At 53.0% G+C, this 25,337-nt stretch overlaps 9 protein-coding genes across 9 annotated transcripts; 4 read left to right on the top strand and 5 right to left on the bottom strand.

Annotated features, from left to right (window-relative positions):
• The first annotated feature begins 86 nt into the window (after positions 1-86).
• ASPZODRAFT_121526 (hypothetical protein) lies at positions 87-3,099 on the top strand. The gene is made up of 7 exons (XM_022721292.1): positions 87-287; positions 404-533; positions 612-736; positions 808-1,088; positions 1,148-2,085; positions 2,148-2,522; positions 2,579-3,099. The coding sequence occupies exons 1-7, from the start codon at positions 265-267 to the stop codon at positions 2,744-2,746; spliced, it is 2,040 nt and encodes a 679-aa protein (XP_022578806.1). The 5' UTR covers positions 87-264; the 3' UTR covers positions 2,747-3,099.
• ASPZODRAFT_144867 (hypothetical protein) lies at positions 2,999-3,555 on the bottom strand (the record flags this gene model as incomplete). The annotated part of the gene is made up of 3 exons (XM_022725050.1): positions 2,999-3,252; positions 3,314-3,414; positions 3,470-3,555. 3 exons carry the CDS (start codon positions 3,553-3,555, stop codon positions 2,999-3,001), a joined length of 441 nt encoding a protein of 146 aa, XP_022578805.1.
• Positions 3,556-4,855: 1,300 nt separating this feature from the next.
• On the bottom strand, positions 4,856-7,789 carry ASPZODRAFT_135101 (hypothetical protein). Its single transcript, XM_022723705.1, has 4 exons — positions 7,257-7,789; positions 7,058-7,190; positions 5,879-6,966; positions 4,856-5,801 (listed from the first exon to the last, which is right to left on the bottom strand). The coding sequence occupies exons 1-4, from the start codon at positions 7,390-7,392 to the stop codon at positions 5,131-5,133; spliced, it is 2,028 nt and encodes a 675-aa protein (XP_022578804.1). The 5' UTR covers positions 7,393-7,789; the 3' UTR covers positions 4,856-5,130.
• Positions 7,790-8,454: 665 nt separating this feature from the next.
• Positions 8,455-9,399, top strand: ASPZODRAFT_144865 (hypothetical protein; the record flags this gene model as incomplete). The annotated part of the gene is made up of 1 exon (XM_022725049.1): positions 8,455-9,399. The coding sequence occupies one exon, from the start codon at positions 8,455-8,457 to the stop codon at positions 9,397-9,399; it is 945 nt and encodes a 314-aa protein (XP_022578803.1).
• An 11-nt stretch (positions 9,400-9,410) lies between these two features.
• On the bottom strand, positions 9,411-12,133 carry ASPZODRAFT_135098 (hypothetical protein). The gene is made up of 6 exons (XM_022723704.1): positions 11,990-12,133; positions 11,625-11,941; positions 11,354-11,563; positions 10,780-11,291; positions 10,499-10,726; positions 9,411-10,445 (listed from the first exon to the last, which is right to left on the bottom strand). Exons 2-6 carry the CDS (start codon positions 11,898-11,900, stop codon positions 9,635-9,637), a joined length of 2,037 nt encoding a protein of 678 aa, XP_022578802.1. The 5' UTR covers positions 11,901-11,941; positions 11,990-12,133; the 3' UTR covers positions 9,411-9,634.
• A 518-nt stretch (positions 12,134-12,651) lies between these two features.
• Positions 12,652-14,847, top strand: ASPZODRAFT_135095 (hypothetical protein). Its single transcript, XM_022723703.1, has 4 exons — positions 12,652-12,868; positions 12,921-13,090; positions 13,157-13,563; positions 13,627-14,847. Exons 1-4 carry the CDS (start codon positions 12,777-12,779, stop codon positions 14,731-14,733), a joined length of 1,776 nt encoding a protein of 591 aa, XP_022578801.1. The 5' UTR covers positions 12,652-12,776; the 3' UTR covers positions 14,734-14,847.
• Positions 14,848-14,936: 89 nt separating this feature from the next.
• Positions 14,937-18,665, bottom strand: ASPZODRAFT_144862 (hypothetical protein; the record flags this gene model as incomplete). Its single annotated transcript, XM_022725048.1, has 1 exon — positions 14,937-18,665. The coding sequence occupies one exon, from the start codon at positions 18,663-18,665 to the stop codon at positions 14,937-14,939; it is 3,729 nt and encodes a 1,242-aa protein (XP_022578800.1).
• A 1,468-nt stretch (positions 18,666-20,133) lies between these two features.
• Positions 20,134-22,463, top strand: ASPZODRAFT_71664 (hypothetical protein; the record flags this gene model as incomplete). Its single annotated transcript, XM_022729770.1, has 3 exons — positions 20,134-20,491; positions 20,556-20,764; positions 20,826-22,463. 3 exons carry the CDS (start codon positions 20,134-20,136, stop codon positions 22,461-22,463), a joined length of 2,205 nt encoding a protein of 734 aa, XP_022578799.1.
• Positions 22,464-23,109: 646 nt separating this feature from the next.
• ASPZODRAFT_71725 (hypothetical protein) lies at positions 23,110-24,252 on the bottom strand (the record flags this gene model as incomplete). The annotated part of the gene is made up of 2 exons (XM_022729775.1): positions 23,110-24,043; positions 24,083-24,252. 2 exons carry the CDS (start codon positions 24,250-24,252, stop codon positions 23,110-23,112), a joined length of 1,104 nt encoding a protein of 367 aa, XP_022578798.1.
• Positions 24,253-25,337: the final 1,085 nt, after the last annotated feature.

The raw sequence follows: 25,337 nt of genomic DNA, 5'->3' as shown, positions 1-25,337 counted from the left end.
GAGTATATTTATGCCTGAGAAAAAGGGCATATATATTGGTATCCTCAGGCACCATACGGCGTCCTTAGGCATCTTCAGGCACCAGCCACGAGGCTATTAGTTACTATTATTATGGAGCGACGCAATCTCCGAAACAACCCAGCTCTCTTTCCCGCACCGCCCGGCGCCTGCGAGGTTCAAACAGTCGATTGCAATTGATCAGGTCGCGGCCGGCTTGAATCCTGGTCTCTCGAGTCAATTTCCTTCGCGGTCGAGCAAAGCGCGATGGTTGCGCCCGCTGTTCCTGAGTACGTCGTCCCGCTCCACGTGTTCCCGAGGAGGGAGTTATCAACACAGCAACGGCGCATCCCACGAGGGTGCCTGTGCGATGGAATTGTGCGCTAATACCTGATCGCCCATCTAGGATCTATGAGGAGGAGGATATATTCGCTGCGGTTGATGCGCGCACGGAGTCTTTGCAGCATCTCCGAGAACTCGGCCCCCCCGATCTAGTTTACTTGGTGAAACAGCCAAAGGCCAGCACGAGCCGACAGGTATGGGTTGTTCTGGGGGATTTATACAGGTACAATGGACATGGAACTGGATACTGATGCCATTTGCGATCCCTGCAGGCTGGAGTCTACCACCATGTCACTGGAATCGACGCCTCGTCCTCCGCCAGTCTAGCTGCCTACGTCAACACGCTCACATACTCTCCATTGGATAAAACCCACAAAGTTGTGTCTGGAATATACTGGTGAGAACTCGAGTCGGGAAAGAGACATAGGGGGCTGTGAATACAAAGGAATTTAGCTGACGGAGGATTAGTTGCTACAATGCCTTTTCACACCTGGACATGCGTGTTGAGGTCAAGATCCCAGGCAGTCTGGAGAGCTACTGTATCGATGAACGTGGAGACAAACGGGTCGCGACGGAGGCCTTGTGGCTGGAGACATTCCTGTGTGGTGTGCTGAGGGCGTACTCGTATGCTGATGATGGAAGTGGAGACGCCATTCGTAAGATTGTTGGAGTCCGCCGGTTCAATCCGGTCACAAATACAGAAATGGAACACAAGTTCCTGGATGCTGCAGAGAAGCTGTTCTTCTTGGGTTCGTCTCTCCGGGGTTCTTTACCTGGCAATCGAGTCTTGCTAACCGACCTTGAATAGGGAGACAGTTGAGTTCCGACCCGGAGACCCAGGTGCCCAACACTGTGAGCAACCACCTTACCTCTGGTCTTCTGAAGTACATCTACACGACAGGCCGCTATGCGTCGGGCATAAACCTGTTCGAGAAGCTGCGCACTCGCGACGTGGAGGTCTCGTCACTGCTTGCCCGAGTGTTGACTATGGCGGACGAAGAAGTCCAAGCCGTGCGTCTGCTGTACGACGCCCTGCAAGATGTACCCATGGACTATGCGCTGCTGGACTGCCAAGCTGCCTTCTGCCAGAGCAAGGGAGAAGGCGAGATGGCGCTGGAGTGTGCGAAACGGGCGGTGACGGCTGCACCGAGCGAGTTCAGCACCTGGGCCCGTCTGGCCGAGGTATATGTGGACATGGAGCAGTGGGACCTGGCGCTCCTGACACTTAACTCGTGTCCCATGTTCACCTACCAAGACAAAGACGCGCCTCGCATGCCGCAGCCGTCTCGCATCCTGCTCCCCATTCTCAGCGAGAGCGTGCTGGACGAGATCGACGAAGGCCAGCCGAAACAAGGGGACCCTCACGACTCGGTCCACCCGTCTCTGAGAAAGCTGCATGCGTCCAGCTACCAGGGCACCTTCCTCAAGGCGTATAACCTGCTGACGCGGATCGCGGCCGCCATCGGCTGGGACCAGCTGCTCAAGATCCGCAGCGAAGTATTTGTGATGGAGGAGGAATACCGGACCGAGCGGCAGCAAGCACCCAAGGGCCGGCCGGCCAGCACCATCGGCAGCGCAGCCAACGTTGCAGCCGGCAACAGCGAGGAAGCAGCCCAGCAGCCTCAGGAGACCATCTCGGAGGTGGCCTCTGATAGTACCACGCCCAACGGCCTCGACGAGGCCCACAACATCGAGCGACCGGAGCAATCCATGGCGTCGGAAGTTATCAAATCTGGCAGTGACGATGTAAGTAGGACGTTCAAATACAACTCTATGCTGACTAGAACAAGAGACTAATTGAAAAACAGCCCGACCCGTCGCACATGGCATACACGCAGTTCAAGGACAAGCGGCTCTGCGAGCGGTGGCTGGACAACCTGTTCATGGTCCTGTACGAGGACTTGCGCATCTACACGATCTGGCGCACGGAGATGGCCCAGTACCGCCAGCAGGCGATGGAGTACAAAAAGTCCGCGACGGAGTGGGAGATCCTCGGCGAGCTGGCCGAACGGCTGCACCACTTCGACGAGGCGATCGAAGCCTACCAGAGCTGTCTGGCAATCCGGTTCTCGCCCAAGGCGATGCGCGGCCAGCTCAAGCTCTACGAGAAGAAGAACGATACCCGCTCCATGCTGAGTGCTCTTATCAAATTGATCGCATGGCAGTATAGATGGTACTCCGAGGTAAGCTCTCTTTCTTTCTTTCTTTTAATTCTCTTTTAATAATAATCTTTGTTTAGTTCTCCCCCGAACTCCTCTTCCTCATCCGCCGCCTGATCGAGGAAGAAGGCGCCGTCAAGGTGCGCAGCATCGTCCAGGCGACCAACCTGCCGCAGACGGTGCTCGATCTGACGCACCAGTATTGTCAGCTGTGCGCGACCTTCCGGAGCAGCGGGAGTGATGCTTAAAAAGACAACTACGGCTAGAAATACCTGACTGCTATTGCTATGAATGGAACATACATATTATACATATAATGATTGTTTCTTTTCTTTTCTCATTTGCTTCTCTACGCTCTTAACTGTTTACTATTATGATATGGAGTTAGGAATGATTAGATTGCAGTCTAGTAGTCATCTAGTAGCCATAACTAGCTAGACTGCTACCGGAGGCCAAATAGTTTACAGTACATCTTCCATAAGAATAGGTAATAATGGGAACTACTCTTCGTCAGAAACGTCGACAACCTCCGGCTCCTTGGGCACAACCTTGCCCTTTGCCTTGACAGCCGCAGCAGCAGGACCGCTCGACTTGGCCGTCTCCTCTTCCTCTTGTTCCTCCTCCTCCTCGTCGTCGTCTTCGTCTTGTTCTTCCTCCTCTTTCTCTTCTTTGTCTCCCCCCTTGTGTCCGTTCTTGGTTACACCGTTGCCGTTGACGTGGTCTTCGGTCTTTCGTTTCTTGCTAACGGGGGGACCTAAAGAATTAGAATTGATGAGTATGGGAAATATAGAGAACGGGAGAAGAGAATAGCCTACCCTCTTCTTCAGGTTCTTCCTCTTCTTCCTCTTCAAAGTCATCCTCATCTACCTCTTCCTCCTCTTCCTCTTCCTCGCTGCCTACGTCGGTGCTCTCATATCTAATAAATTAGCCTGGAACAGTATAAATAAAAAAGGGAAACAGGCAATACGAACTCTTCTTCCTCTTCACTCTCGTCGCTAGGGAGTGCTACAAGTTCCTCCTCCTCCTCGGCTTCTTGCTTTCTCTTGCGGGTCGACATGGTGATTAACGGTTTGCGAGGAGTCAATGGCCGATTAGATAGCTCACTAGGTAAGATAGAGAGCTAGGAAGAGGGTAGCAGAGATGCGCGCGAGAACGCGACGCGATAGGGAGTATGGGCGAGGAAGGAACTAAGCTGGGGGGGGGAAGGGAGAAAGAATTAAGACGGGAGAACGGACGGGAGGGGGGAAGAAGGGGGGGGGGGATAAAATTTATGGGAGAGAGAGAGAGAGAGAGAGAGAGAAAGAGAGGGAGGGAAAAGTAAAGGCAAAGCAAGGCTGGGGAGTGATGGTCCTCGCACGCTCTTGTCTGTCCTCTTTTTCTCCCCCCCCCCTCCCCCTTCTTGCGCGCGGTTTATGGAATGGGAATGGGCGAGGATTACTTCAGCGCCGGGGGGAAGTGGGTAGGGAGGGCCTCTGGGTCTCGTCTCAGAGAAAGCCTGGGCTGATTGTAGGACATGAGCTCAGCTGGGGGGGGGAGAGGGAGGCGCAGGCCAAGCAGGGAGCTGGGGGGAGCTCGGAATCCTTGGAAAGGGCGCCATGATGTGATGATGTGAGTGTGGATAAGAGTGGACAGGCAGGAAGAGAGAGATGAGTGCCGTGGGTAAGTGCGTGGGTAAGTGCGTGGGCCCTGTGTGCTTTGGGGGAGCTGGGAGGGCAGCCGGGGGAAGAGCAGAGCACTGGGGATCAGCTAACAGTCGTATGTATGCGCCATTATTTCACAGCTTTGTTTCGTACCGAGGGTCTGTGAGCTTGTGCGTGGTATTATTAGGGGTTGACTGTCACTCTTAAAGCAACGCCGATGGAGGTATCAAGAGACTTGGTCAAGGTTGAGACTTGGATAGTAATGAAATAAGACAAATTTGTCTTCAGGCATGGTTTTATTATGGATATTGAGGTATTTTTTTGCCGGGATTCTACCAATATTGAACATATGGCGTAGTATTTAGGCCATACAGGACCCAAGTATAGGTATGTATGTACTTGCTTGATTATAAGGCTGAGGGCACCTGAGAGATTAAAGCAGCCTCTTCAGCTCCAGTGCTTTGTAACTGCTTCTTTCTGCCATGTCATTTTGTGTTCCCTCTTCTATATAAGTAATATATAGGGGAGACACTCGACTCTTGTCTAGACAATCTTTAAAATAGACAACCACGCGACAGGCAAATTGTTATACCTAAGATACCTTCTTATTTCTATATACATCTCATTTCTAGCTGGAACTTCCAGTGTCTCACGATAAAACTACCACTTGTATTGTACAAAGTAGTTTATCAAGCCAGTTGCTACTGGCGATAGTCTGCCGGATGTGGAAATAACAGTGCAATCACGTACATTACGAAACAACACAGCTAGTACTATTCTGTACCAGTCCCTGCTGTGCATTACAGAGCATTACATACTTCTGCATGACGCTCTGACCAGGGCCAGAGATAAACTCCAGTAATCATGACATCAAAAAAAAGAAAGTTTAGTATGAAAAGGTTTCTGGAGAATATACAAGAAACTATAGGTGCCTGTCTCATTTGAAATGGCAGGAAAAAGGTGGTATCAAATGAAGTAGCAAGAAAGGTATGTCATTGCGCCCAAAACTCCATCGTTGCCATGCTCGGGTCCAGCAGATTCTCATCTAGACCAAAACCATAGGTACCCACCATGCCGTAGATTAGATCTGGTGGAGGAAAGCCTTGCGCCATTGCATTGGCTCCACCCGGCACATCGCGCTGGTCACGATCGTTGAGGCCGCTGGTGTTGCTGATGCCTGCAACAGACACGCGTCGGCCGGCGTATTGCGCCGTCTCCCACGCGTCGAAGCGCTCCACCATCTTGCCCAGCCCCCGGGCAATGTGCCTGGTGAGGTGACGCTCACCCGCCGACACGCAGTTCATCAGTTCGATCACTCGCTCGACCAGGCGCCGCACCTGGCCACCGTCGATACTGAGCGAAGCAGTGTGCCAGCTCACCGCGACCTTGATAAGGAAGACGGCCGAGAATGTCACCATGGTGTGGGTGAAGATTGGCACGCCGACGATCGCGTCGCGGATGTCGGGTTCCTCGAGCACCATGTTCAAACACGCCATGGCTGACGAGATGGCGATGTTGGCCGACTCCTTGCGATCCATGGAAAAGCCAGGCGTGTTTGCCGGGGACAGCGCTCGAAGGGCGAGCGAATTAAGCTGGAACTTGGCAAAGTGATAGTGTAAAGCGACGCCTTTCGAAGGATACGTTCGCACGTAGGGGCTATCCACTGGTAGGGAAAAAGCAAGCTTGTATCAGTGGATGATGGATGAAGACAGGTTGTGAGGGTGTTGAAAGCAAACTTACAAGATCGAGGCTGCCATAGCAGCCGCCATTGGTCAATAGCCACATTGTACACTCGTAGCTGACCAAAATCCTCCTCACTCAGGGGTTGTTCACTATCGGAGCCAAACATTCGGTAGGCCTCGGTGAGGATCATAAAAAGCGCCACCTGGGCCATCAGCCGAATGTCACCTGAAACAACCAGCGGAGAGCGCAGAAAGTTTTCAAAGTTCTTGATGGCTGCGTCTTCGTGGATGACGGGTGGTCGGCCGTACGCGATGCTGAAGTGGTGGTCGCACACGTACAAGAGATACCAGAGTTGGGCACGCTCGTACTGATCGTTGTGCCCGCGCATCATCCTCTGGTAGCTTTGATGCAGCCCCAGTTCGGTGGCGATCCGCACTGCATGCCCCGACAGCTTCCAGCTCAGCTCCGAGAGCCAGAAGGCTCCCACACAGAGGCCTCGGACATCATCCAGAGTATGTACCCTTGTGAGAGACATGCTCGAGACAAGCGACACGTATTCATTATAGCACTGGTTCAAGGTCTCGGTCCGGTTGGGGATGTGTAGAGCGGCCACGGTCAAGACAGCGACGGAGAGTAACGTCGACGAGCGGCGGACCGAGGTCAGGTCTCGATGGACCAAGATAATGCCACCCCAGAGGAGCTGGTTCATTGTCCGACTGAAATAGGCAAACAACTCCTCGGCCTCGTGGATGGAAATGAGGCCGCGCGAGATGAAGTCCTCCTCCAATTGGTTCAACCGCGGTTTCTCCACCGGGTTGTTGCGCAAATTGCGCAGCTTGGTCACTTCGTAGAGACTGCGCATCGGAGCCGGAACTAGATCTGGGTCTTGGAGGTCGGGTTCCAGCGACGGTTCTCTTGTCACATCCATCACCAGTCCGGGTCCATTGTGACTTGCGCGAGGCGGCTGCGACGTTTCAGTCGACCGCTGCCGAGTGTGGTGGGATGATGATGCAGCCGGGCTGGGGCCGTTCCGAGTATCGGTGGTGGAGGGATAGGTAGACAGCTCTGGCAGTCCGTTCTCACGCAGAAGATCCGATACGGCGGCCTGGAGCTGGTGTAGCGTCGCTGTAGCTTGAGATTTCCATCTAAAACGAAGGGACGATCGCCGTTAGAGATGATAATGATGATGAAGAGACAGATGAATAGCTAGGCAATGAGGCTAGGCAATGAACTCACATCCCATCGTCGTCTACGAATTTCTGTGAAAAGTCATTGACGACACATTTGATCCCACTGCGAAGGCATTTCGTGCAGCTTGACTCGCCCGGTTTGATTTCGCAGCGGATCTTATGGCGTTTGCACTCTGCACCTGAACCACCATTATCATCGGATCACCTCTTCTGCTCTCCCCCCCTCCCCGCCCACATAAACTCACAGGCGCGTGCTTTGGAGATCTTTGGAGGCGGCGGTCGCCCCGCCGGCACCGAAGGAGGCCGATCGTCCTCCCGTTTGGGCGATTCGAGCCCTGCGTCGTAGGAAGACCGCTTCTGTGGCGTGCTGCTGCTAGCCATTACTGCTGCGTCGTTCGTTCGGTGGACCTCCGGTCGCGAAGCGGTCGAAATGCGAACGGAGACCGCACCTACCGGCAGACAGCCGGTCGAGAAAGCGAGGCCAAACAAGACCCAGCTCGGAGACAAGGTGTCTTTCTTTTGTGGGCCTGGAAAATGAACCCGGTGACGTTGTGTTTTGTAATCCGTGAACAATGATACTAGGTACTCCGTAGTCACTAGTAGATAATAACGAGGCAGTAGTTGGTTCCTTAGGCCACTCCCAGGTAGTACTACCGGTAGTACAAGTATCTCAGATAGGTACCTAATCCAGTGGTATACGAGGAGGAGAAAACAGGTTGGGAAAGAATTGAAGTCGATGGAGGACGATCGCACCTGCTAATTTGGAGAGGGAAAGAGGGGGAAGGGCGGAACTTGGGGAAAGTGGAAGGAACGAACGACAGAAACAGAGAGAGTCGTTCCTTCCTAGCGCAGAGAAGTTTAATTTTAGCTACAAACACCTCCCAGGAAGGAGCAATTCTGGCATCTCTTATTGTCAACTCTCTCCAACCCTTCAGCTCTTGCCAGAGCTATAACTACTAGGTTTGCCTGTGATTTGAGGTGTGTAACTGTAACATGGTCATAGCCTGGGAATCTACTAATACTAAGGTATTATTACGAGGTATGGAGTACTCGTACTGCGACCGGATCACCCTGCAGGACTGACTCCATTATCCAGATATAATCGCACATCAGCAGCGCCTTTTTTCCATCCCTGATAGAGCTCAATATCCGATTTGCCATCCTTGCTCGATCAAGAGTCAAAACACCGGGATAAGTCCGGCGTGGAGCAGCAAAACCACAGAAGGGGATTCGGACTTGATGCGATGCGGAGGATTCGCCGACTTTCTCGAGTCCCACCCACTACGACGACGTTATGAATGGGTAGGATTTTGTTTCCAACACGTTCGACAGACGCAGATTCAGGAAGAATTCTTCTGATTTAAGAGCCGGTAGATAGACGTGGATAATGAGTTTCCCCCCAGTGGTGCAACGATTTAATTCTGCGCGGTCGATAGAGGAAGCATGAAGATCCTCATCACAGGCGCTGCAGGCTTTATCGGCCAACTTCTTGCGAAAGAGTTGCTGAACGATGCATCGCATCAAGTGGTCCTCACAGATATCCATGAACCAGGCGTCCCCGAGGGCGTCAAATACCCGCAGAATGCGACCGCCATCCAGGCAGACCTCCTCACGGGCGCCGACACGGTTGTCGACGCCTCGCTGGACGCGGTCTACGCGTTTCATGGCATCATGTCGTCCGGGTCGGAGGCTGACTTTGAGCTCGGCATGAGCGTCAACGTCGACGCGACCCGCATCTTGCTGGATGCGCTGCGCCGGACCTGCCCCGGCGTGAGGGTCATCTACTCGTCGAGCCAGGCCGTCTACGGACTCCCTCTCCCCGAAGTGGTGGACGATTCAGTGATTCCCACCCCGCAGTCGTCGTACGGCGCGGAGAAAATCATCTGCGAGACCCTAATCAACGAGTATACAAGACGGAAGTTCATCACGGGTTTCGTGCTCCGGTTCCCCACCATTTCCGTGCGTCCGGGTCGTCCGACGGCCGCAGCCTCCTCGTTCCTGTCGGGAATGATCCGCGAGCCGCTCGATGGCAAGCAATGCGTGATTCCGATCGAAGACCGGGCGTTCAAGTCGTGGCTCTGCTCGCCTAAAACGCTGGTCTACAATCTTCTCCTCACGCTGACTCTGCCGGCCGATGCGCTACCCCCGCATATCCGACAGCTCAACGTGCCGGGAATCTGCGTCACGGTCCAGGAAATGATGGACGCCCTGGAAAAGGTGGGCGGCAAGGAAAAGCTCTCCCTGCTCACTGAACGAGAAGATCCGGCCCTCAAGCCGATCCTGCTGTCCTGGCCCACTCGCTTCGATAACCGACAGGCTATTGCTCTCGGCTTCAAGAGAGATTCTTCTTTTGAGGATGCAGTGCGGGACTATCAACAGGGGATGTAAGACACGAGTGTGGCCTGTATATCTCAGTCTATAGTATATATACATGACTTATCAATGCTTTTTCTTTATCCATAACCAAGTTTTTGTACTCTGTATATCCTTGAAATTGACATTACCAGTGAAGATACCACCAATAACGAAATTATTGAATGATCCAAAAAGAAGAATCGAATGACAGTAGTAGGATTATTTCCAAACCTGGGACAATCTTAGCACAAACACACGCATCAATCAATCAACAGCTCTCCCAAACCTGTCCGTCAATAGCCACCAACCGATTGAACAACTCATCCCGCGTCCGCATCGCCGTCAACTGAAACACCTGGTGCGGCAGTCTTCCCCTGAGGAGCAGGCCGTCCACAACTTCCTTACTACTACCCACCGCCCACCCAACGACCAATTTGCCCTTCCAGCCCATCCCGCCTAGCTTGCGCATTTCGCGGATATCAGTGACGGGCATGGAGAAGAGGATGCTTCCCTTTTTCCTTTCTTCGATGGCGTTGTCAGTATTACTGTCGGCGGTAGAGTCCGTAGTAAAGTATAGTAATGGCTGTTCCTTGGAGGAGTCGATCACGGCAGCACCCCGTTTCCCCTGGTATCGTGCGTTGAATTCGATGGGTCCCACGGGGAGAGAGACGCCGCCCTTGCGGCGGAGAATGCCGATGCGGTTCCGGGCTGCTTTCGAGCCGGCGGCGGCTTTGACATGGTCAACGGCCAGTTTGCTTCGTACCCCCGCGGCGGTTGTTCCGCGGAAGACGTTCATAATGCTTGACATCCAGGTCTTCTTGGGTGGGGATGACTGTGTTGTTTCTCCATGGGTGCCGCCGGGTTCGAATGCTGGCTCAGCAGACGCTGCTTGTTCGATCTCGCTTTCTGGAACGTCCAGGGTTGTGCTCAGCTCTTCGTGGTTGATCGAGGCAGGTCTCGAGGGTGGTTTTTCGAGGCCAACGGGTGGTGGTGGTGGGAGAGGTGCAGTGTTTGCCTCGCCGATTCGAAGAAGGGTCACTGTGAGTTGGGCATTTGTAGGGACTCCCTTGAGGAGAGAGCTTCTTCATGTCAGTAACAGACGGGAAGAGATGAAGGAATGGATGACACTCACTTTTGCAGTTCCAAGAGTTTCTCCCAGTGAGGGTACTCCCGATTCAAGTACGTTGCAACACGCCACAAGAGAGGATCCCCGAAGAAACCAATTCCAAGGAAAAAGCCGCTGACTTTGATAAGCATATAGCTAGACATGAACAAGGAAACAAGGCAGCCTCCCGTCAAGACACCTGCCAATCTTAGGCGAGGTTCTAGAACATGGAACGGGGGTGTCGGGGATAGAGCGCTGTGTAATACTTAGCTATATTTATAATTTTGAGCAGTAGCGAAAGGACTTACTTTGCAAACCGCTCGTATGTGTCCGTGATATCACTCATCACTCGCATCGCCAGATTTGCATTCTCCATCACTGCCTGCTTCATAGGCTGTCTGGTCTTGTCGTGGGTATCGGCCGGGACATCGCCTTTTGCCGCAGTCTGCGCATCAGCCGTCCGCGAAACGATTTCCATGGGATCCGGGACATCCTTCTCCACCGTTTCCTCTGTGGGCGAAGCTTGGTCGTGCTTGCCGGCAGCACTTCCCACGGCGACACTGGCGACACTGGCGACGAAATTGCTGGCTTCTTGCTCCGCTGCTTCGCCTTTCAACCTTTCTGGCGCTCCAGTTATACTGTCGTGCGATCCAAGTACACCGGCTTTGGGCTTCTGAACGCCACCAGTAGAAGAACTGACCAGTGCGATGGGGGCTGGAGGGAAGAGGACCTCGCGGCATCGAGGCTCCACGACCAACGCGACGAGGACGCCGAGAAGCATTGGAACTACCAAATCTAACAGCCATGCTGTAAAATAGACCTATGGGAGGTATCAGTATTCGGGATCTCCCTACTCAAGAGGTGTTCTCCGACAAAACGTACTGAGCAGAATGCTGCTGTTCGCCGAGGCTCTCTCCAAGATCGCAACCGCGCAATGTGCTTGACAGCGCAGGTGAGTCCAACTACTACTGTAGTATAGAACCTTTCAATTGTTGCCCTTAATTTATCAGGGGAGAATTCCTCATCTTCTGCCCGGTTGAGGTCAAGTTTCTGGAGCGGTGCATCTGATACTGCTTTGACGTAGTATATTTGCTGGAGCAGACATCAATCAACGATACTGAGCTGATAACAAGAGACCAGTATTCCCACCGACCTTGTTGAAACGTCTGACCAGCAGCCATAGATCTTCGTTGGACAGTCCCGCTACCAGCGGCTCCCTAATTTCCTGGTGCGATTGAGTCCACCCAACGTCAGTGGTCTCTTCCTTCACGCCAGATTGTTGTATTAATCCTTTCTCTCCATGGTCTGCCCGAGCTAGTATATGACTGTCGGTCGGGGCTGCGTCGTTGGCTATAGGATTCCTGACCACGGGCTTGGGTTGTGTCTCAATCGATGGCATTGTTCCTGGTTCTATATCCTTCTCGGCCATGATGTTTAACCACTTCAATATAGATACCCTTCTTTATTATCCTTCCTCAATCAGTCAATCGACGCGTATTGTGGTTAAATCTGTCTCACCTGTGCCATGAAGTCATTCATAATGGATGGCGACGTCATACAGATAGACGACCCCATCAGACGGAGATAGTGGGTTCCTTGCTATGGGATTGCAGATCAAGTCTACATCTTGATAATGCTTTCTTCTTTTCCGCGATTTATTATCTCATCGCCAGGTACAATGGAAGGTTGAGCTGGATTCGATATCGGAACCACTACGTCATCTTGGCTGGAGGCAGGAGGCCAGGAGCTGGTTCACCCCACGTGATTCCCAGGACTTTGACAGCCTCAGGCACTTCTTCCGTTTTTCCTCTCAGTATCAAAATGGCCAGATTGAATGCTCCTCCTGGTTATAGCCCTCTGTTTGATATGTAGTAGTTCGAGGAGTTACGTATCTTTTACCGCAAAACAAGCGTTCTCGAAATGGGACGCAGAAAACCGAAACAGAAGCCGAATTTAAATATGTCGATACAACAGCCTCTAGGCCTGACAGGCTTCTTCATTCTCATCTGCTTTCTCTTCTGTGTGAATTGCTGCAGTACAAAAGAGGGAAAATGTCGAGCAATATATGTCCTGCGCCACACTTCACGTACGCCACACCCAGGCCCAAGCCACAGAAACGTGATATGACCCGATTGGGCATAATTCCTACGCGTGGATCCTCTGGCAGACACGCGTTGACAACGATTTTTGCCTTGAATGAAGCGAGTATTGGCAGAAGATGTGTAACAATAAATCCAAATGTGTTGCTGAGATTAAATGTTGAAATTTACCTGCTCCTTATGGGTCCTATCGTTAAAGTGGCACCATGAGCGACACTTGCGCGAATCCTTTGCTACTGGGATGGATCAAGGAATGGTTGGACCAAGCTCGAGAACGCAATAGTAAAGGCGTTACAGTGTAAGCTTCTCCCCTATTCCTTGTATTGCTTCTATAATTGACATGGTTTTAGGTACAAGAAAGCCTATGATTCAATGAAAGCGTGTCCGTTGGTTTTCCAGCATCCGTCTGAAGCGCAACAGCTAAACGGGCTGGGGCCGAAATTATGTGACCGTTTGACAGACAAGCTGAAAGCATATTGCAATGAGAACGGACTACCTATGCCGGAACCGCCGCAGAAAGGTATACCCTGTGCGATTCTCCCTCCCCAGGGACCCGTCTTTCTAATTTGAAACTTGGAAAACCCAGCGTCGTCCGGTAAGAGACTATCAGATGAAGGCGTGGGGGGCTCTCAGCCAGCGAAAAAAACGCGGAAACCGAAAGCCTACGTACCAGCTCTACGGTCGGGTCCATATGCCCTGTTATTGGGGCTGGGCACGCTGGACGAGAATTCTGCGCAGACCATGACGAAGCAGCAGCTGATCGAAGTCGCGCAGCCTTATTGCGACGCATCTTTCACGGCGCCTCCGGATCCTACCAAGTTCTACACCGCTTGGAATTCAATGAAGACGCTGGTCCAAAAGGAGCTGGTCTATGAACAGGGACGTCCACTGAGGAAGTATGCCCTCACGGAGGAAGGGTGGGAGGTTGCCAAAAGAATCCAGAAGACATTGCCTGGAGCATCGCAGAACACGTTATCGTTTGGCAACCAGTCTGTGAGAAAATGATCCCCTGCGTGCTAATCATGCCCCGATACTTGAGCTAACTTACATCACTAGTCAACAAGTGGAAATCTTCAGGGTAGTACTGTAGCCAATGCTATGCAACCGGAGGACCCCGAAGACCCAAATATCAATGCCTCTGAGCGACGGCAGTTCCACAGCAATGCCGAAATCCTTCATCCGTCAGAGATTAAACCGATTACCTTACCAGCGAACAGTTTCAAAGTGCAGCTGATTCTTGACACACGAGAAGTGCGCACATCAAAAGACCGAGACTACATCTCGAATGAACTGGGCAAAAAGGGCATCACCCCAGAAGTCCGCGCACTCGAACTTGGAGACTGCATATGGGTTGCCAAATTCAACGACCCGAGCTTTCTGTCGCAGTATGGAGAAGAAGGCGACGAGGTGATGTTGGACTGGATCGTGGAGCGCAAACGCCTCGACGATCTGATCGGGTCAATCAAAGACGGTCGATTCCACGAGCAAAAGTTCCGCCTCGGGCGCTCCGGCATCAAGAATGTCATCTACCTGATCGAGGAGTTTTCCGTCGCCTACGAGCCAGGAAACCCGTCTGCACTCAAGTACCAAGAGATGGTCGCTTCGGCCATCGCCTCGACGCAGGTGGTCAACGGCTACTTCGTCAAGAAGACGCGCAACCTCGACGACACAATCCGCTATCTCGCCCGGATGACCTTTCTTCTCCAATCGATGTACGAGTCCGCTTCCGCTTCTTCTTCTTCGGCCCCAGCACCAACCAACTCTCTCAATCTCATTCCAAGTCACCAACTCTCCTCATCCCAATCGTACCTCCTTGCCTTGGACCATCTGCGCGCTGAAAACCCTTGCTCTACTTACGCCGTTACCTTCTCCACGTTCTCTGCTCTGACCTCCAAATCTGACGTCCTGTCTCTCCGAGACGTTTTTCTAAAGATGCTCATGTGCACCCGAGGCGTGACAGGCGACAAGGCACTCGAAATCCAACGACGCTGGTCCACGCCGCGAGAGTTTGTCGAAGCATTCGAGGCGCTAGACGGCGCAGACCCCACGGCCAAGGAGAGACTGCTTTCGGATGGGATGCAGTCGCTCGTGGGGAGGAAGAAGATCGCGAGGGGGTTGAGCAAGAAGGTGGCTGAAGTCTGGGGGGAGGCGGGGAGGACTTGACTGGTCTTCTTCACATACAGTGACTACAGTCTTCAAATATACTTATAACATCAGAAGCATTTTTTGCAACAATCTTGTTCTATTACACACTCCTTCTAATAGACATAACTGTGGTATCATAACAATCATCAGGGGAATCATCAAGCATGAAGACTTCGAAAAAAGAAATACAATAAAATAAGATAAAATATGAAAAAAGAAAACTAGATATTTCTCTTCGCGCCGAAGATCTTCTTCACGCTCCTCCATTCAATCCTCAAGGCCAGACTGCTTGTCACAACCGAGATACTGCTCAGCGCCATAGCCAGCGCAGCCCACACGGGACTGAACCGCCAGTGCGTGGCGACGAGTGTTTCTTTGCCGTCGAGAGTGGCCAGCTTATGACCCGAGACGATGGGGTAGAAGACCCCCGCGGAGACCGGGACCAGACAGACGTTGTAGACCAGTGCCCAAGCGAAGTTCATCTTGACGCGGGTGAAGACACGCCGGCTCAGCACCACCAGCTGGAGGATGGTGCTCAGGTCCGAGTTCAGCAGGACGAAGCTGGCCGAGTTGATCGCCACGTCGGAGCCGGAGGCCATCGCGATACTGACGTCCGCGGCGGCCAGAGCGGGCGAATCGTTGATCCCGTCGCCGACGAAAGCGACTATCTTGCGTGGATGATTATCGTTGCCCTGTACTTGACGCACGAATTCGGCCTTCTCGGCTGGCATCACGTTGGCCATCACGTTCGACCGCGAGATGCCCAACATGTCGGCCACTGCGTGTGCTGTGGTTTGGTTATCGCCGGTGCACATGTACACCTGGACTTTGCGGCTGTGGAGCTGAGAGATCACGTCCACGGCCTCTGGGCGGATCGTGTCAGAGGTGGCAAAGACCATGGTAGGGGTGAATTTGGATGCTCTGGGGGATTCTGGATCAAGCCTGCGTAGCAAAAGGATTGCCGTCGATTTGCCTGCCGACTGATATTGAGAGAGCAGGTTGGTCAAGTAATAGGTGTCGACATCTGGCGAGACGAGAGATTCGAGAAGGCGTTGATTTCCGATTGCAGCTTCGTACTTGGCCTGTTGCTGGGCTGAATCGTTCTCTTTCAATGACAGAGAAAAGGTTCCCTTCATTCCTTGGCCGGAGATCTCTTGGATGTCGGAAGACAAGACAGAAGTAGAAGACTTGTCGCTACAAAAGGCATGAATAGCTCTAGCGACTGGGTGATTGCTGCTCTCTTCCAGTTTTGCAGCGAGGGTCCAAGCAACTTGCACCTCCTGAGCGTCTTGAGCCAGAACCTCATGGTCAGACACTTTGAGGCTGCCCCCTTCCGTCAGAGTACCGGTCTTGTCGAAGACAATCGCGTTCAGACGGCTCGCTTCTTGGAAAGCCTCGCCTCCTCCCTTGACCAGAATACCGTACTTGGCAGCAAGACCACCGCCGACAAACAGTGCGGTGGGCGCAGCGAGAGCGAGACCGCAGGGACAGGCGACGACAAACACAGCAACAGCGAACTCGAGACTCCAGAACGCCCACCCGCCATGCGCAACGTCCAGGTAATCAGCCGGCAGTACCCCCGACTCTCCAAGAGCAAGCCAGATCACAAAGGTTGAAACAGCTATGAGCGTGATGATCGGAACAAAGTGCGCAGTCAGAGCGTCTGCAATTCGCTCCACGGGCGCGCGCTTGCTCTGGCCTTCTCGAACAACATCGATGATCCGATCCAGCATGGATGACCCGCCTATCTCCGAGACTTGAATGCGCACCGGCTGCTCGACATTGACAGATCCGGTGAACACCTGCTCTCCTGTGGATTTCTTCACGGGTCTGGACTCGCCGGTCAGTGAACTTTCGTCGAACTGGTAATTGCCCTCCCCAACGATCAAGCCATCTGCCGGAGGCGACGCTCCATGGGGGATGCTGACGATGTCTCCGACTTCGATATATTCAACGCTGACTCGGGAGATCTTGTCGGTAGCATCCTGGTCAGGGAAGGATTCAACCAGCAACGCCTCCGATGGTCTCAGCTTCCCCAAGGACGAAACTGCATCCCCGGTTTTTGATTTGCTGTATGCCTCCAAGAACCGACCGGCTAGAATGAAGAGAGTCAGGAAAACAACGGAGTCGAAGTAAGTTGTGGTGCTGGAGCCCGAGGATGATGTGTCCACCGCGTCAATAATGAGAACGGCCAAAGAAGCGAGATATGCGACCATTGTGCCCGCAGATATGAGGAGATTCATGCTGCCAAAACGGACGAATCTTCGCCAGACGGGGACCCTGCTGCCTCGACGCCACAAGGCATATACTTCCTTGGCGGCTCGAGTGTGGAAGACATCTGTTCCGTAAAACATCACGGGGGTCGTCATTATGAAAAGGGCCCATTCCATGCGGGATACATTTCCAGCCCACATTGGCTGCTCCAAGTACTTGCGAGCTGAGTTGTGAGATGAAGCGAGGGACATGAAAACGATGCCGATGAGAAAAGTCGGGATAGCAACAGCAAAGACGAAGATTAAACGAGAGAGCAAACGACGACGCTCGTGCTGCTGCATTGCACGCGATCGATCTTCGATGCTGGGCGGATGGTAGACTGTCGCCTTGAAGACCTCGCTGGCTCCCTCAATGGCAGAGATGACGTTTCGAATAGTGAACGAGGGAGGGTTGGGGGTGTACGTTACTTTGATAATCGGATTATTGACGGACAGTTGCTCATCGATCACGAAGGACCCCTCTCCAAGAGAATTTAAGGAATCAATCACTTTTTCGGGACAGTGATGACAAAACATCCCCTCCACCTGGATGGAGACTGTTCTGGTCGTGATTTTGTTGGAGTCACTGCCACAGCTTGCAGATAATGGATGGACGCTGTTGACGGTGGCATCGTAACCCAGATCTTCGATCTTCTCCACGATGGCGTCGATGTTGTCCTGGCCCCTGAATTCCACCTTTCCGCTATGCGACAACAGATTGACTGTCACGTTGGTGACAAAAGGAAGCTCTTCAAGCCCTCTGGTCACCGTCCCCACGCATGAGCCGCAGGTCATGCCAACAATTGCGATCTCAGTGACGTACGCAGAAGATGTGTTTTCCGGGGGTGATACTTGATTGACCTCATCGACAGACGCTTCAAACCCGATATCCTCAATTTGCTCTGCAATCTTTTCAGCATTCGACCGTGGGCCGGTATATGTGACAGTCGCACTATTTGTGAGGAGAGTGACTGTGATATCCTTGACGAAATCCATCTGTTTGATCTCGTTGGTGATGCTGTTGGCGCAAGATGCGCAACTCATACCACCTATGCTCACACGAGCGATAAACTCGTCTGGCTGTTGTGTCGGAGGGGCCGCTTCACCAGACTCTAAGGTAGACAGGCTATTATAGGTTTTTTGGAGAGCTTTATCCTCAGGTGCAACTGTGGAAGATGTCCCAGGCACCTGCTTCGCGTCTTCGTCTTTGAAAGAAAGAGCCTTTTCAGATGTGGAGGGAAGAAGATTCTGCTTCTCTGTTTCCTCCTTTTTGCAAGCATCACAGTTGGCGATGTGTTGCTTTCGTCTCGAGTGTCCGACTGATTCCCGCCGTTTATGAGAAGAGGCTGACTGAGATGCAAGGGAAAGCAGCGAAAGGCTACGGGATGGCCATGGTGTAACATCCTGATCCCAGACCACCGCTCCCTTGTCATCGTACGTAGTGATGTGGTGCACCTCAAAGGCTGCTTGGATCAACGCCCCGGCGAGCTTCGATGCTGGTGTCCCTACGCCGTGGTACGCGCGTACTTCGTTGGTGATGATGGAGACATCGACATCTCTGACGGAAGGAACCAGACTCAGAACCTCCTTGACGTATGTGACACACGATGCGCAGTGAATATTGCTGACGAGGAACCTGCTTCTGACCTCGTGCGGCTCTGGATTCCGCGACTTTGGACGCTCTGTGGCGGAAACCATGGTGGAAGGCCTGCGTCTTCTGTATCAAGCAAGACAGTTTCGAGAGTTGAATTACAGCTTTCAGAGCTGAGATATGGCGACTGGAGATTCCCCCGCCTTTGTTTAGGTGGGCGAAGAATCCAAGAGAATGTAGGGGATGCACGTCGGGTGTCTTTTGCGTTTGTTGCCTCTTGACGGAGCCTTTCAAGACGACAGGAAAAAACCCGCTACCAGATCCATTCCAAACTAGATCCAGGGTCCAGTAGTATATATATATATATGAGATCGACAGGATCCAAGAAGAAAAAAACAAGATGAGATGCGTTGTTTATGCGTGGCGAGGCAAAAGAGACCAACAGACTAAACTACGCACAAATCACGCATTCCAATGACGACAGCTGCCAGTCCCAGATAGAGTCTTCCTCGCCGCAAGAGAAGAGCACAGAAGAGCAGGTTTCCTAGAGGCCTCTCTAAAGCAAGCTCCCCCCCTGGTATTCTGTCCTCTTCTACCAACAAACAAGCCAGCAGACAGCACCAATATCAGTCAGTGTATAGCTCTTGCCTTGTCTGAGACTGCAAATATCCCCATCACGTGTATGGCGGGCCAAGTTTTCGAGAAACACCAATCAGAATCTGTACCTTTTTCAAAATTCCCTAAAAATACTTATTTGCATTCCAAGAAATCTCAACCTCGCATTATGGTTTCAGGTAGGAGTTGAGGGTTAGAGCTTAGCAGGAACAAAACAGGCAGCAAATACAGTAGTATATCCCTCGAGATGATATATTAGCCCTGTGTCCTAGGGACCCTTAATTTGTACGGCAAGCATTAAATAGCCGGCTCATAAAATAAGACGTAGACACAGCGGGATTCGAACCGGTGCCTTCTGGCTCCGGACCACCGCGGGGTCATTTTCACGTGACCCTCCGACTGGGCCGCAAACCCACTCGGCCACTGCTTCGTCATCCTCGCCTCGCCTCCTTTACGTTTGCCAGCCTCGCCCCGCGTATCGATCTGTCGTGCATTATTATTGCTCCTGCCAGGTTGGGGGCCTTCCGGAGAAGCCGCAGACGGAGTACAAAGGAAGACGGACATCTCTTACAGCAGACTCGATCGTGAGAACTGCATCTAGTGACGGGTTTTCAGCACGCTGTCTGATCGAGACTTTCCCGAGCTCGCTGGAACGAGAGACTCGCGTTCTGCTTTCGTCCAAAATTTTCCCTTGCCGCCTGTTATCTTATCTATTGTTTGCAGACTTACCCCCCCCTTAAGGGAGCTTTGAGTACTTGCTCGACTTCATTTGACCTCAACAGAGACGGGGAGAGTTTCTACTCCTGGACTTGTATGTGATAGCAGGAGCTTGAGTCATTCCCCCGCGGCGTAGGAATCAACCTACCAATACCTTGCTGCCTATCGACCATATATATCATCGCCATGTCACGACCGGGTATGCGTCCCTCGATGGGCCCCAAACCAGGTCCTAGACCTCCGATGGGGCGTCTGGCCAGTCTCAAGAACCCGAATCCTGTTTCTATCAAGCGTCCGCAGTCTGTGACTCGCCCTCAGCCTACGAGGCCAACCACCCATCCCAAAACAACGACCTGCCCCAACCCCGGCTGTCCGGCGCCTCATATCGTCGAAGATGACGGACAGAAGGTTTGTTCCGGCTGCGGTACGGTCATCAGCGAGTCCAATATTGTCTCCGAGGTTACGTTTGGAGAATCTGCGTCCGGTGCTGCCATCGTGCAAGGTACCTTTGTCGGCGAGGATCAAACGCACGTTCGGAGCTATGGGCCTGGTTTCCAGCGCGGAGGAGGCATGGAGAGCCGAGAAATCACGGAAGCAAACGGTATGTACCTAGTAGCTCTTTACTAGGAAGACATTAATCTACCTATACTGACTGATATGGATAGGAAATCGATACATCACCCAACTGGCGAGGGCGTTGAATATCCCTGATAGCGCCATGAAGGCTGCCGGTCAGGTGTTCAAGCTGGCCGTAGGACTCAACTTTATCCAAGGTCGCCGGACGAGGACTGTGGCAGCCGTCTGTTTGTACGTTGCCTGCCGCCGGCAGGATGGAAATACTGTCATGCTGATTGACTTTGCAGACGTGCTAATGGTACGTGTCACCGTCACGAGGCTGCATCCCTCTTTTCTGATAGGTATTCTAACTGTGGCAGATCAACGTCTTCAAACTTGGTCGTACCTACAAGTCTCTTCTAGACGAGCTACGCCTAGGTGGCAACGTCTTTCTGATGAACCCCATCGACCCCGAGAGTTTAATCTACAGATTTGCCAAGCAGCTCGAATTCGGCTCGGCAACGATGCAAGTCGCCAGTGAAGCTGTCCGGATCGTTCAGAGAATGAATCGAGACTGGATGACTACCGGCCGACGCCCAGCAGGTATCTGTGGCGCCGCTCTGATCCTAGCAGCTCGGATGAACAATTTCCGCAGGACGGTTCGCGAAGTGGTGTACGTCGTCAAGGTGACCGAGATCACAATCAACCAACGTCTCAATGAGTTCAGCTCGACCGAGAGTGGAGAGCTCACGGTGGACCAGTTCCGTTCAGTGCAGTTGGAGAACTCCCACGACCCCCCTTCCTTCACTCGAGCACGAGATGGCAGGAAACCGTCTCGGAGCATTATCCGCAATGCCGCCGAGATTGAAGGTGACCTGCCGGATACCTTTTCAGAGCGACCTAGCCAAGAACCATCTGGGAGCAGGCGAGTTGACTCCGACGGTTTTGCCATCCCTGAGCTCCCCATCGACCCGGCCCTGACGGCGCCAAATCTCGAGCGGAGGCCGTCGATCACGAACATTGTAAACGAGATCGTAGCTGAAGTGGGCGAGGAAGCGGCTAAGCCCAAGATTGGCAGACCGAAGGGTTCCAAGAACGCGAAGCTCCCGCCACCGACGGCGGAGCAGGTGGCTTCGGAAGAAGCCCTGGAAGACGAGATGACCGCCTTGCTTTCTACGGGCTCCAACCTCATTGAAAGTGCCACGAGTACGGCGGCCCCCAATAATACCGACGAAGGCCGCAAGCCCATTTCCGAAAGCGCGGAAATCGATGCCGCCGAGTTCGAATCCGACCCGGAAGTTGCCAACTGTCTCTTATCCCCCGCCGAGGTTGAAATCAAGGAACGCATCTGGGTCCACGAGAACAAAGACTACCTCCGCACGCAACAGGCCAAGGCGCTGAAGCGTGCGCTAGAGGAGGCCTCAACCCGCCCTGGGGCGACCAAGCCTCGTAAACGGCGCCGCGGCCGGCTGGGTGACGTGACATACCTCGAAGGCGAGGGCGGCGAAGACGGCGACGGCCGCAGCACACGAGCTTCCACGCCTGCCGAAGCCACCCGTCGGATGCTTGAACGCCGGGGATTCAGCAAGAAAATCAACTACCGGCTCCTGGAGTCTCTCTTTGGGGAAGAAGGCGCCGCCGAGGAGGCTAAAGCCAAGGTCCAGGCAGAGAAAGACGGCCGCGGTACGCGCAGCCCGAGCGTGGCGGCGTCAGCACGCAGCATAAGCCTCGAGCCCGAGGGGATCGTCACCAAGCGTGCGCGGCTCTTGACCCCGTCAGCGACCGCGAAGCCTACCGTGTCTCCGGCGCCGGTAGTCACCGGCACCACTGCCGTCAAGCCACCGGCTGCGAACGAGGGCCATGTCAACGAGAAGGAGGAATACCCCGATGAAGACGACCCGGACGACGAGGAAGACGAGGAGGATGACAACGACGATGGCGACGATGTCGATGCTGCATTTGCAGGCACCTATGGCGACCGGTACTACGACGAGGACAATTACTATGATAGCGATTAACTAGCCTATAAATATAATAGATGATTGCAGTCTCAGCGTGAAAAATAGATTTCCAGACTTTTGAGTATATCATTATCCCTGAAGCCAACGGAGAAACTCGTCAATCAGACACTTTCGACATCCAGGGCCATACTGATCAAGATCTAGTTGACAAGGTCAATCTCGAAACTGCCAGTACCCTCTGATCCATCTAGCGACGCTGTCATCAATGCCCTGATGGATGTGACTGACAACCCTAGTTCATTTCTATCTACATAAATCGTAGGGATATGCATAATATGAAATATCTATTCTTCAATCAATCCCTCGCATCCTGCATCCTGACAGACAAGAAATCTCGAATGACAAACACATACTACATATACTACATTAGTACATCTAAAGATCGAGTCACATGACTATGCGCCCCTCTGTTGGGCTCCAGCCTCCAAGCTTTAGGCACACTACCTGCACACAAGGACATTTTCTCAAATTTTACTTTCTTTTCATTCTTGGAAAGGCTTTTTGATGAGTTTGAAGCGGAATGAAAACATGGTAAGACAAGGTAAGAAAAGGGAATAAAAGAGAAGAAGAAAAGAAAGAAAAACATAACTCCAGATTACGAACGTTAGAAGAGAGAGAAAAAAAAAGTAAAGGCGTGAGGTCGTTACGAGTCGATGTCCATTCCCGTCCCCATTCCTACGCCTTCGGTCATTCCAAGATTCCCAGACAGGTAGGTCGGCATGGGTACTGATTGCAGCAGGGGCGGATTGCTGTCTAGTGGAGAAGAGGAGGTGGAGGTGTTTTTATCCGCAGCGCGGAGGACCTGCGTTCCTTCGAAAGCCAGGGGCACGGATCGCAGATTGTGCAGGCAGATCTCCCATGTGGACCCGACAAGCTGGGCGGTATCGAGATCCTCGCTGAAGAGGTAGAACGCAGAGGAGGAGGAGGAGGGGCCAACGGGCTGCGCGGCGACAAGGTACGCGTTCAGGGCCCGGTTCTTCAGCAGGATGTGCGAGTCGTGCAGGTGCGCAGCGTACTGGTTGTCGATGTACTTTTTCCACCCGCGCACGGCGGCCGCAATATCTGTGTCGTCGTCGCAGATGCGTTGCCAGCTGATTCCTAGCAGACGCGTCGCGTCGTCGACTTGGGGTTCCATCGGGCCGGATCCAGACGACGAGGCAGCAGCGGTAGCCTGGTCAGCGGGGGTGTCGGTACGATTGCGGATGGCCGAGAGTGCGATGTCGTCAAGTCCTGGGGCCGAAGTGTCGAGCCGTTGCGACTTACGGCTAGGGAGAAGGCCCGAAGAGGGCACGGTGGAGGACCGCGACGAGACCGCCGGCGCAGCAGCCGCTATGCTTTCGACTTTTTCCTCGTACCAGGTCCCGGTCTGGCTCTCTGCGGAGAGAGCCAGACCCGTTCGGGGGTTGAGAAGCACCATGCCTTCTCCATAGATGGGTTCCTCTTCCTTCCGAGGTGCTACGACCGAGGACGAAGCTGTCTTGGTAGCAGCAGCAGTAGCAGTAGCAGCATAGGAAGACGCGAGACTGGACGGTTCACCGTCGTCGACTTCATCACGCGATCTCTTGCGTGACAGGCTGCTGCCGCCGCCGCCGCCGTTGCTTGCCTGCTTCCACGACAGAGCGTTGAATCCAGGGTTAGGGTATAGCGAAGAACCGGGTCCAGCAGGCTGGCTCTGGAAGGACCGTGCAGGCTGGGAGGCAGGGAATTGAACGAAGGCGTGTTCCTGGGGCGGAGAAAGGACAAGGGCCGGGCCGTCGGAGAGTCTGCTCAGGAGCATGGGACACATGGTGATGATCGGTGATGCGTGGTGATATGGGCGTGGACGTGGACGTGGACGTGGATGTGACGCGTTGAGTGTGATTGACGACGAGGGAACCGGCCTGTTCTGTCAGGTAAGCTATGCAATGGAGTGTGGAACCTCGGAACTGTCAAATCTGTATGGATGGACAGTGTGAAGAGCTCGTATGAGCTTAAGACGATGAGGGTGTGGATTGAACAAAGGATCAGAGGTACGGAGTAGTAAAGGAAGAAAGATGAGATGTGGGTGGAAGGAAAAAGATGAGATGTGGATGAGAGGAAGATTTCAAAAGAAGAGGAAGAGAAGCACTGGGGGAAGAGAGAGAGAGAGAGAGAGAGACGGATGCGGATCGATCAATTGCAAAAGGGCGCCTTGCCCGAGCTGAGGTCTGGCTCTGGGATGGATGGAGGAGATGCGGAGGTTACAGGGCGCTGAGCCTATAGGAGATGCCGGAGAAATATTACCTAAGGGACAAAGAGAGGTAAGGTACGGTACGGTAAGGGCTTTCTTGAAAGGTTGAAAGGGGATCCGGCCATGGCGAATCTGGCGTATTGGTACGGTCACACAGCGTACAATAATGACATGCATGATTGGCCCCAGTGGGGGGACTGGAGTGGGTCTTCCTCCTCGCTAAAAGAGCAACCCGAGCCGCGCGTTCGGCTCTCTGATTCGCTGAGCTTGTGGAATTAGCCTCAAGCACTTATCCACCTGCACCATTCACGCCTTGCACTGCTCGGCAGCTGATTGGCCTGCACTGGGGCTCCGCTGGGTTTGGCTGATGCCAATGGATGACTGGCATTCTCGCAACTCAAAACGAGCTGACTAAGAACCTGCCTGGGAAACGAGAAAGCTAGGTAGATAGTACGGCACTACAGAGGGAAAATATTTGGAATATTCTTTTGATGGTATATTCTATTATGTCAGTGGCCATCGCCCAGAATCCCACTCATAGAAGGAGAGAAATAAAAGGTATAGGGAAAAAAAAAGAAAAGAGAAAGAAAGAGAGATAGCCAGAGAGAAGACATATTCATAGCAGTCAGCGGTGGGCCACGGTATTCGAAGAAAGAATGACG

The sequence above is a fragment of the Penicilliopsis zonata genome, assembly GCF_001890105.1.
Source record: "Penicilliopsis zonata CBS 506.65 unplaced genomic scaffold ASPZOscaffold_14, whole genome shotgun sequence".
Classification (NCBI taxonomy): Eukaryota; Fungi; Ascomycota; class Eurotiomycetes; order Eurotiales; family Aspergillaceae; genus Penicilliopsis; species Penicilliopsis zonata.
This window is presented reverse-complemented; position numbering and strand designations above follow the sequence as displayed.